The sequence below is a fragment of the Colias croceus genome, chromosome 29, assembly GCF_905220415.1.
Source record: "Colias croceus chromosome 29, ilColCroc2.1".
Classification (NCBI taxonomy): domain Eukaryota; kingdom Metazoa; phylum Arthropoda; class Insecta; order Lepidoptera; family Pieridae; genus Colias; species Colias croceus.
In genome coordinates this window covers 3,501,562-3,515,153 of record NC_059565.1, presented here as the reverse complement: position 1 = coordinate 3,515,153, position 13,592 = coordinate 3,501,562, and the positions used below count along the sequence as shown (strand labels likewise).

The 13,592-nt window shown below is 33.4% G+C and overlaps 1 protein-coding gene across 2 annotated transcripts in view; it reads right to left on the bottom strand.

The window, feature by feature from the left end:
* LOC123704416 (MAP kinase-activated protein kinase 2) overlaps positions 1 to 13,592 on the bottom strand; it is a 43,550-nt gene that overhangs the window by 6,538 nt on the left and 23,420 nt on the right. For both annotated transcript variants that reach the window (XM_045652803.1, XM_045652802.1), the window contains exons 2-5: positions 4,524 to 4,649; positions 2,915 to 3,052; positions 1,278 to 1,484; positions 85 to 216 (exon numbers count right to left, since the gene is read on the bottom strand). In XM_045652803.1, the coding sequence (XP_045508759.1) occupies positions 85 to 216; positions 1,278 to 1,484; positions 2,915 to 3,052; positions 4,524 to 4,649 (603 nt within the window). The remainder of the gene's footprint in view (positions 1 to 84; positions 217 to 1,277; positions 1,485 to 2,914; positions 3,053 to 4,523; positions 4,650 to 13,592) is intronic.

Genomic DNA, 13,592 nt, shown 5'->3' with positions numbered 1-13,592 from the left:
AGACCTTTGCTAAGCATTGGGACAAGAGAGGCTAATCCAATACAAACAATAGTATACAAAGTTTTTTTTTTTCTATACAAATACCTTTTTCATCCCCGGCGATATAGCGAGTCCATGGTTCGAGTAGAACGGCGGGAAACCACAAAGCAGGATATACATAACAACTCCAAGGGACCAAATGTCGCACGATTTGTCGTATTTCTCTGGCCCTAGCACCTGTAAGGAAGAAATATTATTTACTAGGTTTCCACCCTCGGGTTCGCCCATGCAGTCAAAGGAAAACTCGCATAGTTCCCGTTCCTGTGGGATTTCCGGGATTGCGTCATTTTCCCGGGATAAAAAGTAGCCTATGTCCTTTCTAGGGTATCAAAATATCTCCATACCAAATTTCATGAAAATTGGTTCAGTAGTTAAGGCGTGATTGAGACAGAGTTACTTTCGCATTTATAATATTAAAATATAAGTATGGATTTACGATGTCAAAAAAATTAAAACACATTCAAATTATCAGAACAGACACAGAATTAGAAAAAAATAAAGGGGGAATCATGAAAATCGTTTCACCCAGTATTTTTGAAGTCAGTTGAAAAGTAAAAGAAAAATTATTTTTGTGCTCTCGAAAAGACCGCGTTCATTTGATACCTATTGTAATGTTATCAATAAGGTAAGTTGAGGTGGGTTCATGAATGCTTATTAAATTGCTGATGTTTATGACATTTCTAATGTTTTTAACGTTGTTAATGTTTCTGATACCACTGACCTTACTAATGTTTTAGACGTTACGGATGTTCCTGGCGTTAATAGGTAATATTTCTGACGCTACTGACGTAACTAATGTTTCTAACGTTGTTAACGTTTCTGACGTGCCTTAGTTTCTAACGTTACAACTTACCTCAGGCGCCACATAGTAGGGCGTGTAGCACGTCGTCTGCGTGACTCAATGTCTCCTTCGCGAAACCGAAGTCTGTCAGTTTTAGTATTGCGTTTGGAGCCATACTAGTGTTTAGTAGTTTCTTATTGTATTTCTTACAGACTTACAATAATGACGTTGGACATACATAGTTAGAACACTAATGACATTGTTGATTTTATTACTGTTGCTGCATACCTTACTGTTACTATTACGTTACATTAATGATACTAATACCGTTGCTGATGTTTCTGACGTTGTAAATGTTTCTAACGTTGCGAATGTTTTTGATGTTACTGATGTTTCTGATGTTACTGATGTTGTTAACGTTTCTGACGTAACTAATGTTTCTAACGTTACAACTTACCTCAGGTGCTACATAGTACGGTGTGTAGCACGGCGTCTGCAGTGTGTCCGTGTGACTCAATGTCTCCTTCGCGAAACCGAAGTCTGTCAGTTTTAGTATTGCGTTCGGAGCCATACTGGTGTATAAAAGGTTTTCAGGTTTGATGTCGCGGTGGGCGATGTTAGAGTCGTGTAAGTGACGCACGGCGACGCATATTGAGTGCATTATCTGTGGAAAGAATATGTTTTTTGTATAAAAGGGAAACACTTGTGTCAGAAGTGAAACTTCTTCGTCAGAAATGAAGACGTGATGGTATTGCCATGACGCGACCTTGAAATTTTACTCTCAATTCGCCTTAAGAAGTTTTACTTCAATAAGTAGTCATGGCTCTGAAGAAGATACTAAATAGATCCTACTAATATTATAATATAAGTGTGTTTGTAGCTGTTTCACGCAAAAACTGCTGAACCGATTTCCATTAAATTTGGCACATACATAGAGGGTAATTTAGATTAACACATAGGATAGTTTTTATCTAGAAAATCCCATGGGAACGGCAACTATGCTGGTTTTTTGACTACGCGAAAAGCTAGTAAAAAAGAAAGATAGTATTTGTTTAAAGATGGAGAAGGAATCAAGAAATAAATTTGCTAATAATTAGATGCCAGTTTCGAAAGGGAAACTAGAAAACACTTATCAGCATTTGATACTATAAAACTGACATATACAATCATTAAGGTAGATTGTTCAGTGATTTGGTTAATTAGATAAGGTTTAAATTAAACTCATTAACTTGATTATATTTTAAGTTAGATGAAATTCATAGTTATCTTTTGAAAATTAATGACTTTTGAATTTGCTGCATTCTTGGTAGATATAGATATTTTCATTCATTCAATAACTCAATGTAATAAAACTTAATAAATTCACGCATTTAATTTTTATTCGCCAATTAGTTATCATAACCCTAATTCATCCATTAACATATTTTTTCATCCTTAATCCCTATTAACATGTATCTCAGCCACCAGTCTCTTGTTGAAGGCACATTTCACATTCCAAAATACCATAATTCATTAACCGACTTCAAAAAAAGGAGGAGGTCAATTTGGCCGGTATATTTTTCATCCACATATTTTTATATCCCTACACAAGAACCTCAGCCGTTTAATGCTCGGTAAAGGCACGACTTCTGCAATGCAAACCTGAATTCATTTCTCCTCCATTCATTAACATGTTTTTCATCCCTGTCCACGTTCTCAAGACAACCACCACTTCTAAAATGCACGATTATTCCATTCCAATATACCTTAATACATCTCTTTTCATCCATACACACATATTTTCACCCCTTACCATGTAATCCACCTGCCAGTCAGTTAAGGCACGACTTTTGCATTCCAAACACCTTAATCCATCCTTCTTTCATCCATTCCTCTATTTCTTCATCTCTATCCCTATTCCGCATACCTCCTTTCATCCATACACATATTTTCATGCATTTAAGCCACCTGCCAGTCAGTTAACCCATTGTGCCCCAAGCGGCCCGATCGGTCCCAGACACAATAGATTTTCTATTGGTTCCGGGGCCTGAGTTATTAAAGGCACAACTATTGCATTCCAAAATACCTGAATTCATCTCTTTCTTTCACACTTACCTCAGCAGCCTGTCGCTCAGTGAAAGCACCCTCTCTATTGTCCTGTATCCTCTGGAACAATTCCCCACCGTCCATACACTCCATCACCACGAGGAGACACCGCTTACCACCGTACGTGTTGTCGTACACGTCTGTGATCTGGAATGGTTTTGGATGCAAATTGATATAAAATGGTTACATTTTATAAATCCATACTAATATTATAAATGCGAAAGTAAGTAACTCTGTCTGTTACTCAATCACGCCTTAACTACTAAACCCATGCATGAAATTTGGTATAGAGATATTTTGATACCCGAGAAAAGACATAGGCTACTTTTTACCCCGGGACATAGGATAGGTTTAACCCGGAAATCCCACGGGAACGGGATCTATGCGGGTTTTTCTTTGACTGCGCGGACGAAGCCGCGGATGGAAAGCTAGTTACCTATATAATAATAGACAAATTCGGTCAAGGTCGGCAAGACGACGGACGTAGGTTCGAATCCCGCGTCTCGATCGAATTTCTAAAGCATTTGAACGCTAAAACTTGACATGAAATGGCAACATTTGTATAACATGTTACATCTGTTGGATTCAAACTGTATTGTATTATTATCCGTAAAAAAATAAGCCATGCATAATTAATTAGATCAATTATTATTAAAAAAATGAACTAGTGTACATACGTAAGAAGTGAAACTTCTTTATGACCTTATTTTTCAAAAAATAATTTACTATATGCAACTTTACAGAAATACGTCGAATCACGCGTGGTAGGGATAAGAAAAAGATGGCGCGTAACGGAAAAATGTCACGCGTAACGAAAAAAATGTTACACTAAATTTTTTTCCAACCCCGATAAAGAAGTTTCACTTCAAAAAGCTCATAAACTGAAAACCTATGTTAAAAATTAAGTAGGTACCTAATAAAATAAATGCAAAGAAAAAGTAAATACCGTAGGAATGATTGTTATCCGTAAAAATAACCGATCCGTAAATAGATACTACGTTGGGATACTAAGAAATTTAATCTAAAAACGTAGGCTTCTAAAAATAAGTTTTAATCTAAACAAGTTAAATAGAGTATTTTAGCATACTCTATTAGTGTTGTAGATTATAGCTGAGTACGCCTACATGATATAGAGTACAATACTCTATTTTAGAGTACGGTTGGCAACCCTAATGGTAATACATACATTATTTTTAATGTCCACAGTATATTATCACATTAACACATGATTTTTTATTTTATTTTTACATACATAAGTTAATTAATATTATTATATTATGTGATCATAACAGACATAAACTTGCCCCTGGATTATAACTTCCGGGATTAAAACAAATTTAAAATACATATTATAGTATTTAAAATTATCAAAGGACAATTTGAAGATTGAAAAACGCAAAGCTCTACGTACGCAAAGTCTAATTGAAAATAGTACAGCATTTCAATAATCTGTTTAGTTTGAAGTTTGAAGCGATACTATTGGTTAATTTACAAACACATTCCTCGCTACTCATCAAAGCACTCTACTTTAAAAATCAACGTTATCACTAAATTCATATTCTAGTTTTAGGGTTCCGTACCAAAAGTAGCTAGTTCCGTATATAATTAATTATCTCACCTCAACAATATGCATGCAGCCGCTCGCCCTCCAATGCAGTTCCACCTCCCGCCTGGCTTTCGGACTGTCATGCAGAACCTTCAATGCACGACGCATGCCTGTTCGCTTTTCCTTGCATTCTACCACCTGAAATTACAATACAGGGGAAATTATAGGAGGATAGAAATTAACATTATACCTATACATATATTGATTTATCTATATCTATAGACTATAGGTAGTTTTAATTATCTCTATGTGATTTCAGGTAGTAGAATTCTACTACCTGAAATCACATAGAGATAAGTTGAGTCTGTTTAAACGCGCTTATTTAAAACTGCTGGACATATTTCAAAATTACTTTCTCCATTTGATATGTACGACGTACCTTCGTGATCTGTAAGTGTATATAATTATGTACCACGGTACTTGATAATAATCAGGTAATTATAGAAACTTGTGGTTACCCTGTGGTTGCAATTCGACCATAACTATAAAATGTATTGTAGTGTGTGTAATGTTTTTTTATCTATTAAATGTATCTTTTATGAATTAATCAAATTTATCGGCATAAAACCTAGGTTCCCGGGACAAACCTCTAGTGATATGGCCGCCAAATACACTAAATTTTAATTCGTAAGAACTTTTTTAAGAAAACATACGCAAATAAAAATACTTATTCCCTAGTACACAAGTCTAGAGATTAGTAAACAAATTTCTAAGAACTGTTCAGTACCTACGAGAGTTTACTATCGCTTCTTGGAATGTAAACAGTTTGTCTGTTTATTGCTTGTTTGATTGATCGCAACGTTTTTGTATACAACATTGAATGTAGTTATTTGCATCTGCTTTTCTTGAATCTAATGATAAACTACCAAAAGATGTATCTTTCTATTGCCAAAAATAAATAAAAATGCATTTTTTTAATCCCCATAGTTAGTTAATTAAAATTAAAATATTAAGCTTGGCAGTATTACGATATTTATTCAATAAAATGCATTTTAACGGTGAATTACTTTCACTAAGAAACTACTATCACGGTCACGTAAAAGCTAAGAATCATCATTCCAAACTACCTACATTTACTTATACGTTTTTTTTTTCATTTTTATTTTTTACCTTCCAATCTTTCCAAGAATTTCTATACTTAACTAAATACTCCAACTATTCTACAATTAGGTACCTAAACCTTTGCAAACACGGACAAACCCACAGCAAAAGGCTTGTACACGTAAACACTGACTCTTATCTTATCAGATGTCAGTACACAAACACGTGGGGTGTCACGAGTACACACTTATCGGTTACCGTTATTTAATTAACATTAGCGTCAAACACATGCGCAAAATTGTGGCTGAAAAAGTTCCATCACATCTTTCCTATAAGCATTTATCACCCCCGTACTAGCGTTAGCTACTAGTATTCTGTGCCCGTATCATGTCTTGAAGCAGTAATATTTTAAATGTGGAAAAGTGACAGCGCTATATATGTATATATATGTATACGTCGTCTAGCGCTATCCCTTTCCAAATTCCAACACTGGAGATAAAACTGCTTTAAGACATCCTAGTAACTCCCTAGTGGTGAAAATTCGACTATATTACAGATTTCGAATGTGGGTAAGGGACAGCACTATATAGATCATCTAGCGCCATCCCTTTTCAACATTGGAGATGATACTGCTTTAAGAACGCGACTAAAGTCAAATCACCAATCAACATTTAGTTGATACGTGTAATATTCAAGACCAAATATAAAAAATAAAATATATGTAAAACTTGATGATATTTTCGATTATCCTGTTTGATCAAAAACATAAAATATTGAAATTGACTCGATAGAAATAATTCACGAAGTTACCTCTAAATTTCACACTTTGACGTTTTTTACTTGACATGGTTATGTCTATTATGTTATTTTTTTCATAAACAATTATATTGAAACATTTGTGAGAACTTTGTTATACCACTTTTGTCTAATTACTTTTTGTTATGATTTAATCACAATAAAACACTTTTGGCGCTTACTATATTTTTAATTACGCAAGAAATCATCTTGCATCGCACGTTCTAGGAGCTTCAAACATAATTCTATTTCATACATCAGACGCTATCGCTCCGTTGAGACGAGTAGACCATGCTTAAATTGCTGTGCCGCGCGCCGATTTTTTAATAATATTGTTTCAATATTGTTTTTTTGAAAATGGTAAACAACAAAAGAACATTGAAACTTCAGAAACTAGAACTAAAAGAGATTCATATTTAAATGATATCTAACTAATTTTCGAAGATAAGTATAGTATTGTAATCATATTAATAAATACCTAATTATTATTTATAATAAATAATAATAATTATTATTTATTAATATGTATTAATAAAAAATACGACTTTCGATTCATTTCAGAAACTTTATGCAGGTGAGTTTAGATATTACATAAATATGTAATATCTAATCACACTCACACGAATTTATGCAAATGCATAAATTCGTTTCCGTGGGCTGAGTATTGACGCGACGATCTTAGGTATACAAACATATATATAGGTATATATTATATGGATACAAATATTTCATTCATAGTGTTACATCAATAAAATCAAGAAAGATTTATATGTACCTAGTATATTTTTTTATTGATTACTTATTAGTTATTACTAGAGATGTCCCGACTAGTCGGCGACTAGTCGGTAAAGCCGACTATCCGGCCACTATTGTAGTCGTCGATTAGTCGGCGACTAATTGGCAAAGAGCGCCGACTATCCGGCTTTTTACGTAGTATGTATTTCTCAATGAAAAATAACTACATGAAATAAAAACCTTAATTATATATTATTTTATTTTTATTTTATAATCAGTCTTATACATTATAAAATGTAAAGCAATCTTTCCTTTGGTAATCAGTTTTTAAAATTACTTGCTTGTAAAAAAAAACATAATTATGACATTTATTGAACAAAATTAGTTCCTATCCTAATTAACATAAAAAACAACATAATATCTTCTTATCTTCAATGAACATTTATAAGTTTTTCTTATTATTTAAATAAAAAGTAGATTTAATAAATTAACAAACTCAGTTATATGTATTAAAGCAAGAAAATATTTTTTTACCCTAAAACACCGCTCTCGACCATTACACAAGCAAAAATGAAGGAAAAATGCGAAGTAAACAAAACATGTTCCGACACGCTCGCAGGCGGTGTATGCGATTGTGCGCGAATCAGCCGTAAACGAAGCGTTACGGAAATCCCCGAAACCGTAATCGGCTTAGCCTACTAGTCGGTATTATTACAACCGACTAATCGGCTAGTCGGCTAGTCGGCAAAAGTCATAATCGGCACATCACTAGTTATTACCATTACTACTATGATTACCTACTACCTATTTGTAGATTCCTATGGTTGTTCCAGTAAATAACGTAAATAGGTTGTGAATAGTAGATATATATAATATAATATATTCACAATCTGTATTATAATAATCACTGGTGCAGTGAACTCCCATAAATAATTATAATCCATACTATAATATTATAAATGCGAAAGTAACTCTGTCTGTCTGTCTGTTACTCAATCACGCCTAAACTACTGAACCAATTTGCATGAAATTTGGTATGGAGATATTTTGATACCCGAGAAAGGACACAGGCTACTTTTTATTGCGAAATACATATGTACCACGGGCGAAGCCGGGGCGGACCTCTAGTAAATTATAAAGTTATACCTGCTCATTATTTGAAATCTATCGTAAAATTAAATAAAATAAGTAACTTTACTCGTCTAAATATTTGTATATATAAAAATGAAACCCGTTTCGCGTTGTCACGGTATCACGTGTGAACGGCTGAACCGATTTCGATAATTCTTTTTTTATTGTATCCCTTGAAGGATGAAGGATGGTTCTCATGTAGAGAAAACGTAAATATGTACGTTGAATGAGACTACGTTACAAATAAAATACATATATCATTCATAAGTAACACGCGAAACGGAGCGCTCTCGATTGCGCTCATATGAAACAACATTCAGTACAATGCCTACATACGAAATCCAATAAGAGAAATTTCGCGACAGTCCTGCGCGTGAATCAAAAGATGGAATATCCATTTTTGGAGCGCCGGTTTCAAGCGACGCGACGGTGATAGCAGCAATTGCGCGCGACGCGACGGCGACCTTGCCACTCCTATATTATAAACAAACACTATGAATAGGGTTGCCAACTTTTTTTACAAGAAATAAAGTACGTATATTCATTATTCAGGTCTCTCTCTCTCTCTTGTCGGTCCCTCATGTCTGAGGATCGTGGTCAGCATCAGGGTTGCATCTGGAGCGGATGATTTGCCTCCACCGGTCTCTGTCCATGGCGTCTCTTACGACCGTGTAAAAAAAAATATTAAACAGTATTTTAGCAAAACAAACAGTATTTATTGTAGTGTGTGCCCTCTGACTAAATAAAAAAAAATTGTGAGCGTCTAAATGTAACACATTATACTGTCTATATTATGTGTTTGCACTTTTATGCTGAAAACAGTCTTTTGTATAAATACTTTTTATTTGTTAAACAGTAAAAAGTATAATTTAGTGAAAAACAGTAGAATACTGTTTGGCAACCCTAAGTATGAATACACTCGCGAATGCAAATTCGGGGATTTTCTAATTTTGCTAAATTTTTGCGTTTGTAGTAGTGTATGGTCAGCAAATAAAAAAAACAACATTTTATTTTTAGTTTTTATTATATATACAGGGTTACTTGTAAAACACCAGCAACCTCGCAGGACAAGATACCTTACATCATAAGTAACAACATTAATAATTGTTCTACGACTTTTGATATTTTGTTAGATTTTATTTTCATAAAAAAATAAATGTTCATTTCATTTTCCGTTTGAATATTATAAACTCTACGCGCATCACAAAAATTACGTAAACAAGAAGCGAACGGGAGGGGAAAGGGGGCGTCGCGTCGCGGTTGTCCTTTCGATGATGAGTAGAACATAGACTTACAAACGTTAGGAGAGTACAATAAAAGCTTAAAAAATCATTTAAAAATAATTTATTTCGTTATGCCAACAGCCAAAAGTCGTAGAACAAATGTTACTTATGATGTTAGCTATCTTGTCCTGCGAGGTTGCCGGTGTTTTACAAATAACCCTGTATATGGGATTTTAAATTAAACTATATGTGTTTCTCCTCTGAAAAAGATGAAACTTTATTTTAATATTTGCACATTTAACATACGTATAACTTTTACATTAACAATTAACAATATAAAGTTACAACACTTACACACAAATTAAACACTTCAACAAATATTATAACAATAATAACAAATAATAACAACAATCAACAAATACAAAATTTAACAATTACGTAATAATTATAACTTTTGAATGAAATGTGTGCTTTATGTTCTAACGGTACCAAGCGACTCACGGACTGCACGTGGTACCTGCGGACAGCGTAAACTGGTTTATTCTGGTTTTGTGCGTGTTTCCACTTTCAACTATCAAGTGACGATTTATTTATTTGTTTTGTTTCGTAATTATTACGGTCAAATATTAATAACGAAACAAATTATTATGGACACGATATTTTATTGTTTCACGGTAGTCGTTTTGTCGTTTGCTCAAGAACGTGAAATTGAATGATAATTATTTTTTTTTTTATAAAGTCAAAACCATTTTCTTTCAAATAAAAACTTGTTTTTATTGAAAACAAAAATCAGAGTGTTGCTAGGAATAAGTATAAAATTAAATAGTAATGTAAGGATATCGAAACATTTTTGTATAGGCCTGAACGTTATAGTGGAAACGCGCTCTAAGATCTGAGTAATATACACACGTGATACACACCATTAGATATGCAAATATTTCTCCAAGCTAATTTACCTTGTACTAATATTATACTAATATTGTACTAATATTGTAAATGTGAAAGTAACTCTCAATCACGCCTACTGAACCAATTTGCATAAAATTTGGTATAGAGATATTTTGATACCCGAGAAAGGACATAGGATAGGTTTTATCCCGGAAATCCCACGGGAACGGGAATTATGCGGGTTTTTCTTTGACTGCGCGGGCGATGCCGCGGGCGGAAAGCTAGTATATAATAAATATAATATAAAGTATAAACACAACAATTTAACATTCATTTAAATCATACAAACAAACAGACATAAACAAACAGACAGAATTTTTACGGATTCGTGCTCTATACTGTTTCCCTAATATCGTTTTTTTGAATATATTACATACGTATACACTTTTTTTACTGTTTTATTATATACGTATAGATTATCATCAATAGTTATAAATAAAAATTAAAAAATAATAATAAATTATCATATTACATAATTTGCCATGATTTCAACTTCACTGTATACTAACTACCGAAAATACGCGTTGAACGCGCGAAGAATATTGTGTTTCATTTAGCGTCCGATGAACTTTACGTAAGTACGGTGAGCCGTGTATGATGGAAGAATGATTGCGCGCGGCATGGCGCGCTAGGGCGGGGCCCATAACTTTAGAAATTCTCTGACTTTATGCCCACTCTTAAGACATCCTGGCAACTCTCTAATGGTCAAAAACGACTACATTATAGATTTCGAATGTGGGAAAGTGACAGCGCTATATACGTCGTCCAGCGCTATCCCTTTCAACACTGGAAACAGTACTGCTTTACGACATGTAAGTCTCTTGTAGTCAAAATTCGACTTTACAAACTGTCTCACCCTAAGAGCAATTAACCTATAGAGTACTTGTATCGAGCGTATACAATTTACATATATTTGTTTCTCTCTATCTAAAGAAAACGTCGTATGAAAGAATGAGACAGCTATAGACAACAAGCTACGTTTCAACATAGTCATGGCACCATTTTTACTATAGGTACGTATTTAGATAGATAGAAGGTGATAGTGATGGGATGTGCTTCAATCGATAAAATCGTGAATGTATTTTGCATTTACGGTTTCGTGAAATAGGTAATAAATAATAAAAAAACAAAACTTATAATTAATTTCAGTTGAATACATTATTTGTTTAATCCTACGTATATAATAAATGCGAAATTATGTGAGAAGGGATGTTACTCTTTCACTGCGGAACCGATTACAATGAAATTTTGTACATACACACATAGGTTAGGTTTTATCCCGGAAATCCCACGTGAACGGGAACTGTGCAGGATTTTCTTTAAAAACGCGGGCGGAAAGCTAGTATATTATAAAAGAAATTTTAAAACTTGAAATGTAATTTAAAATAAAGAAGGAAATGATGATAAAGTTAAAGGAGTGAGGAGAAAGGCACAGTCAGCATGAAGGAATCATGCAGCATTTTAACAAGTTAATAAAAGGACAGTCTTAATGAAAACATTTTCCTAACATCCTAAGCGCTAAAGCGAAAGTTTGTGAGGATGAATGTTTGTTACTCTTTCACGCGAATACTACTAAACCGATTACAATGAAATTTGGAAAAATTATTTTTGATCCCGTAAATCCAACAGGAATGGGAACTATGCGGGTTTTTCTTTGAAAACGCATGTATATTAAGTATGTATTTCAATAGTAGTTTCTCATCTATGAGAACTGTCATTTAATCAACCGTTTAATTTTCACATAGTTACACATTTAAAGTAGGTAACTTATGTGTAAAAAATTTCAAAATAAAAATTCACTCTCTTTAATCAAATGTATTTATTATCTACAGGAACAAAAAAAAAACGTAAGCGTAAGATTGCGAAGCGAAGATTCTAGAGTATCCATCTTGATAACACGTAGGCTCGAAATGCAGTGAACACAATATTGCAAATTGTGGCGGCGTCCAATCAACTCATGTCTCACGTTTTATACCCATTTTTTATTTAGCTCTGGAAATCTAAAACAAAATGAATTTATTAATAATCTGAAAGAGAAATTAATAAACAACAAACGAAAACTAAAACACATAGTGCAAATAAAACAACCACGTGGTATGTTTTATTTTCCTGCGGTAAAAAATTTACATCTATTATTTGCAACAACAACTACATATAAATCTGATTTATGAAACAAAATAAATAAATCAACGTTAATATGAAATAGATTTTTTGTCATAAATCGATAATATACGCTAGATGTGTTACAACACTACGGTGGTAAACAAAATGCCAAACGTGATATTATTGTGACGTTTTTTAAAAATTATTTCATTATTTTATATTCCACAACCCCATAAAGTGGGTAAATGTTACAGTTACAACATAAAATTACAAAAAAGCGCTTGATAAAACCTTCAAATAGGTTTAAAACATAAATATTTATCAATTTGCTGAAAATCACTTACCGATGGAAAGATATTTTTACATTGTTTTTATCCAAAACTCCCATTCGACTAGTGATAGCCGGTTGCTAAACATACAATAGTTATTTTAGCACACTGACAAATAAAAAGAAACACTGTACACTATATATTTTCTAAATATTTCGTTAAAAACACTTGACGCACTGAGCCCACCAGCTGGTTGGAAAACAAACTGACTGCCGGCGCGCTACGTTTGAAGACAGTGCAGATACTCTATCGCTATCTCAATCTGGCTTATGCTGTTATTGACTAAGAGTAAGTAGATTAGAAAATATGTATTTTGTTCTGTCTTAATATAAGAACTCTATAGGTTAATTGCTCTTAGGTCTCACCCGAGTTCCCCTGCACATGTATGCCCAAATATCTACATATAATTAGTATTGAGTGCACGATATAATATTATGTCAGGGTACTTAGGTCATTGTAAACAGGGTTGCTAACTTGCTAGTAAACAACTAAGATTTTTTTTTCTATATGATTATAGAAAAAAAAATCTTATATATATGAATTTCCTAGCGTTTGAAAAACCGGAATCGGATCTATAAAACGAAATATTATTTACAGTTGTAAAAGAAGAGTTATTTAGAATAGATATTAAAAGAATAAGTGGAGTTGTTTCCAATCATCCCTGTTATATTATTTAGTATCACACTACGTAGATAAGGATATAGCTGATATACATACGTGAAGACGGCCCAATACATACGATTGATTACTTATCTACACTTAATAGTTATTATAAA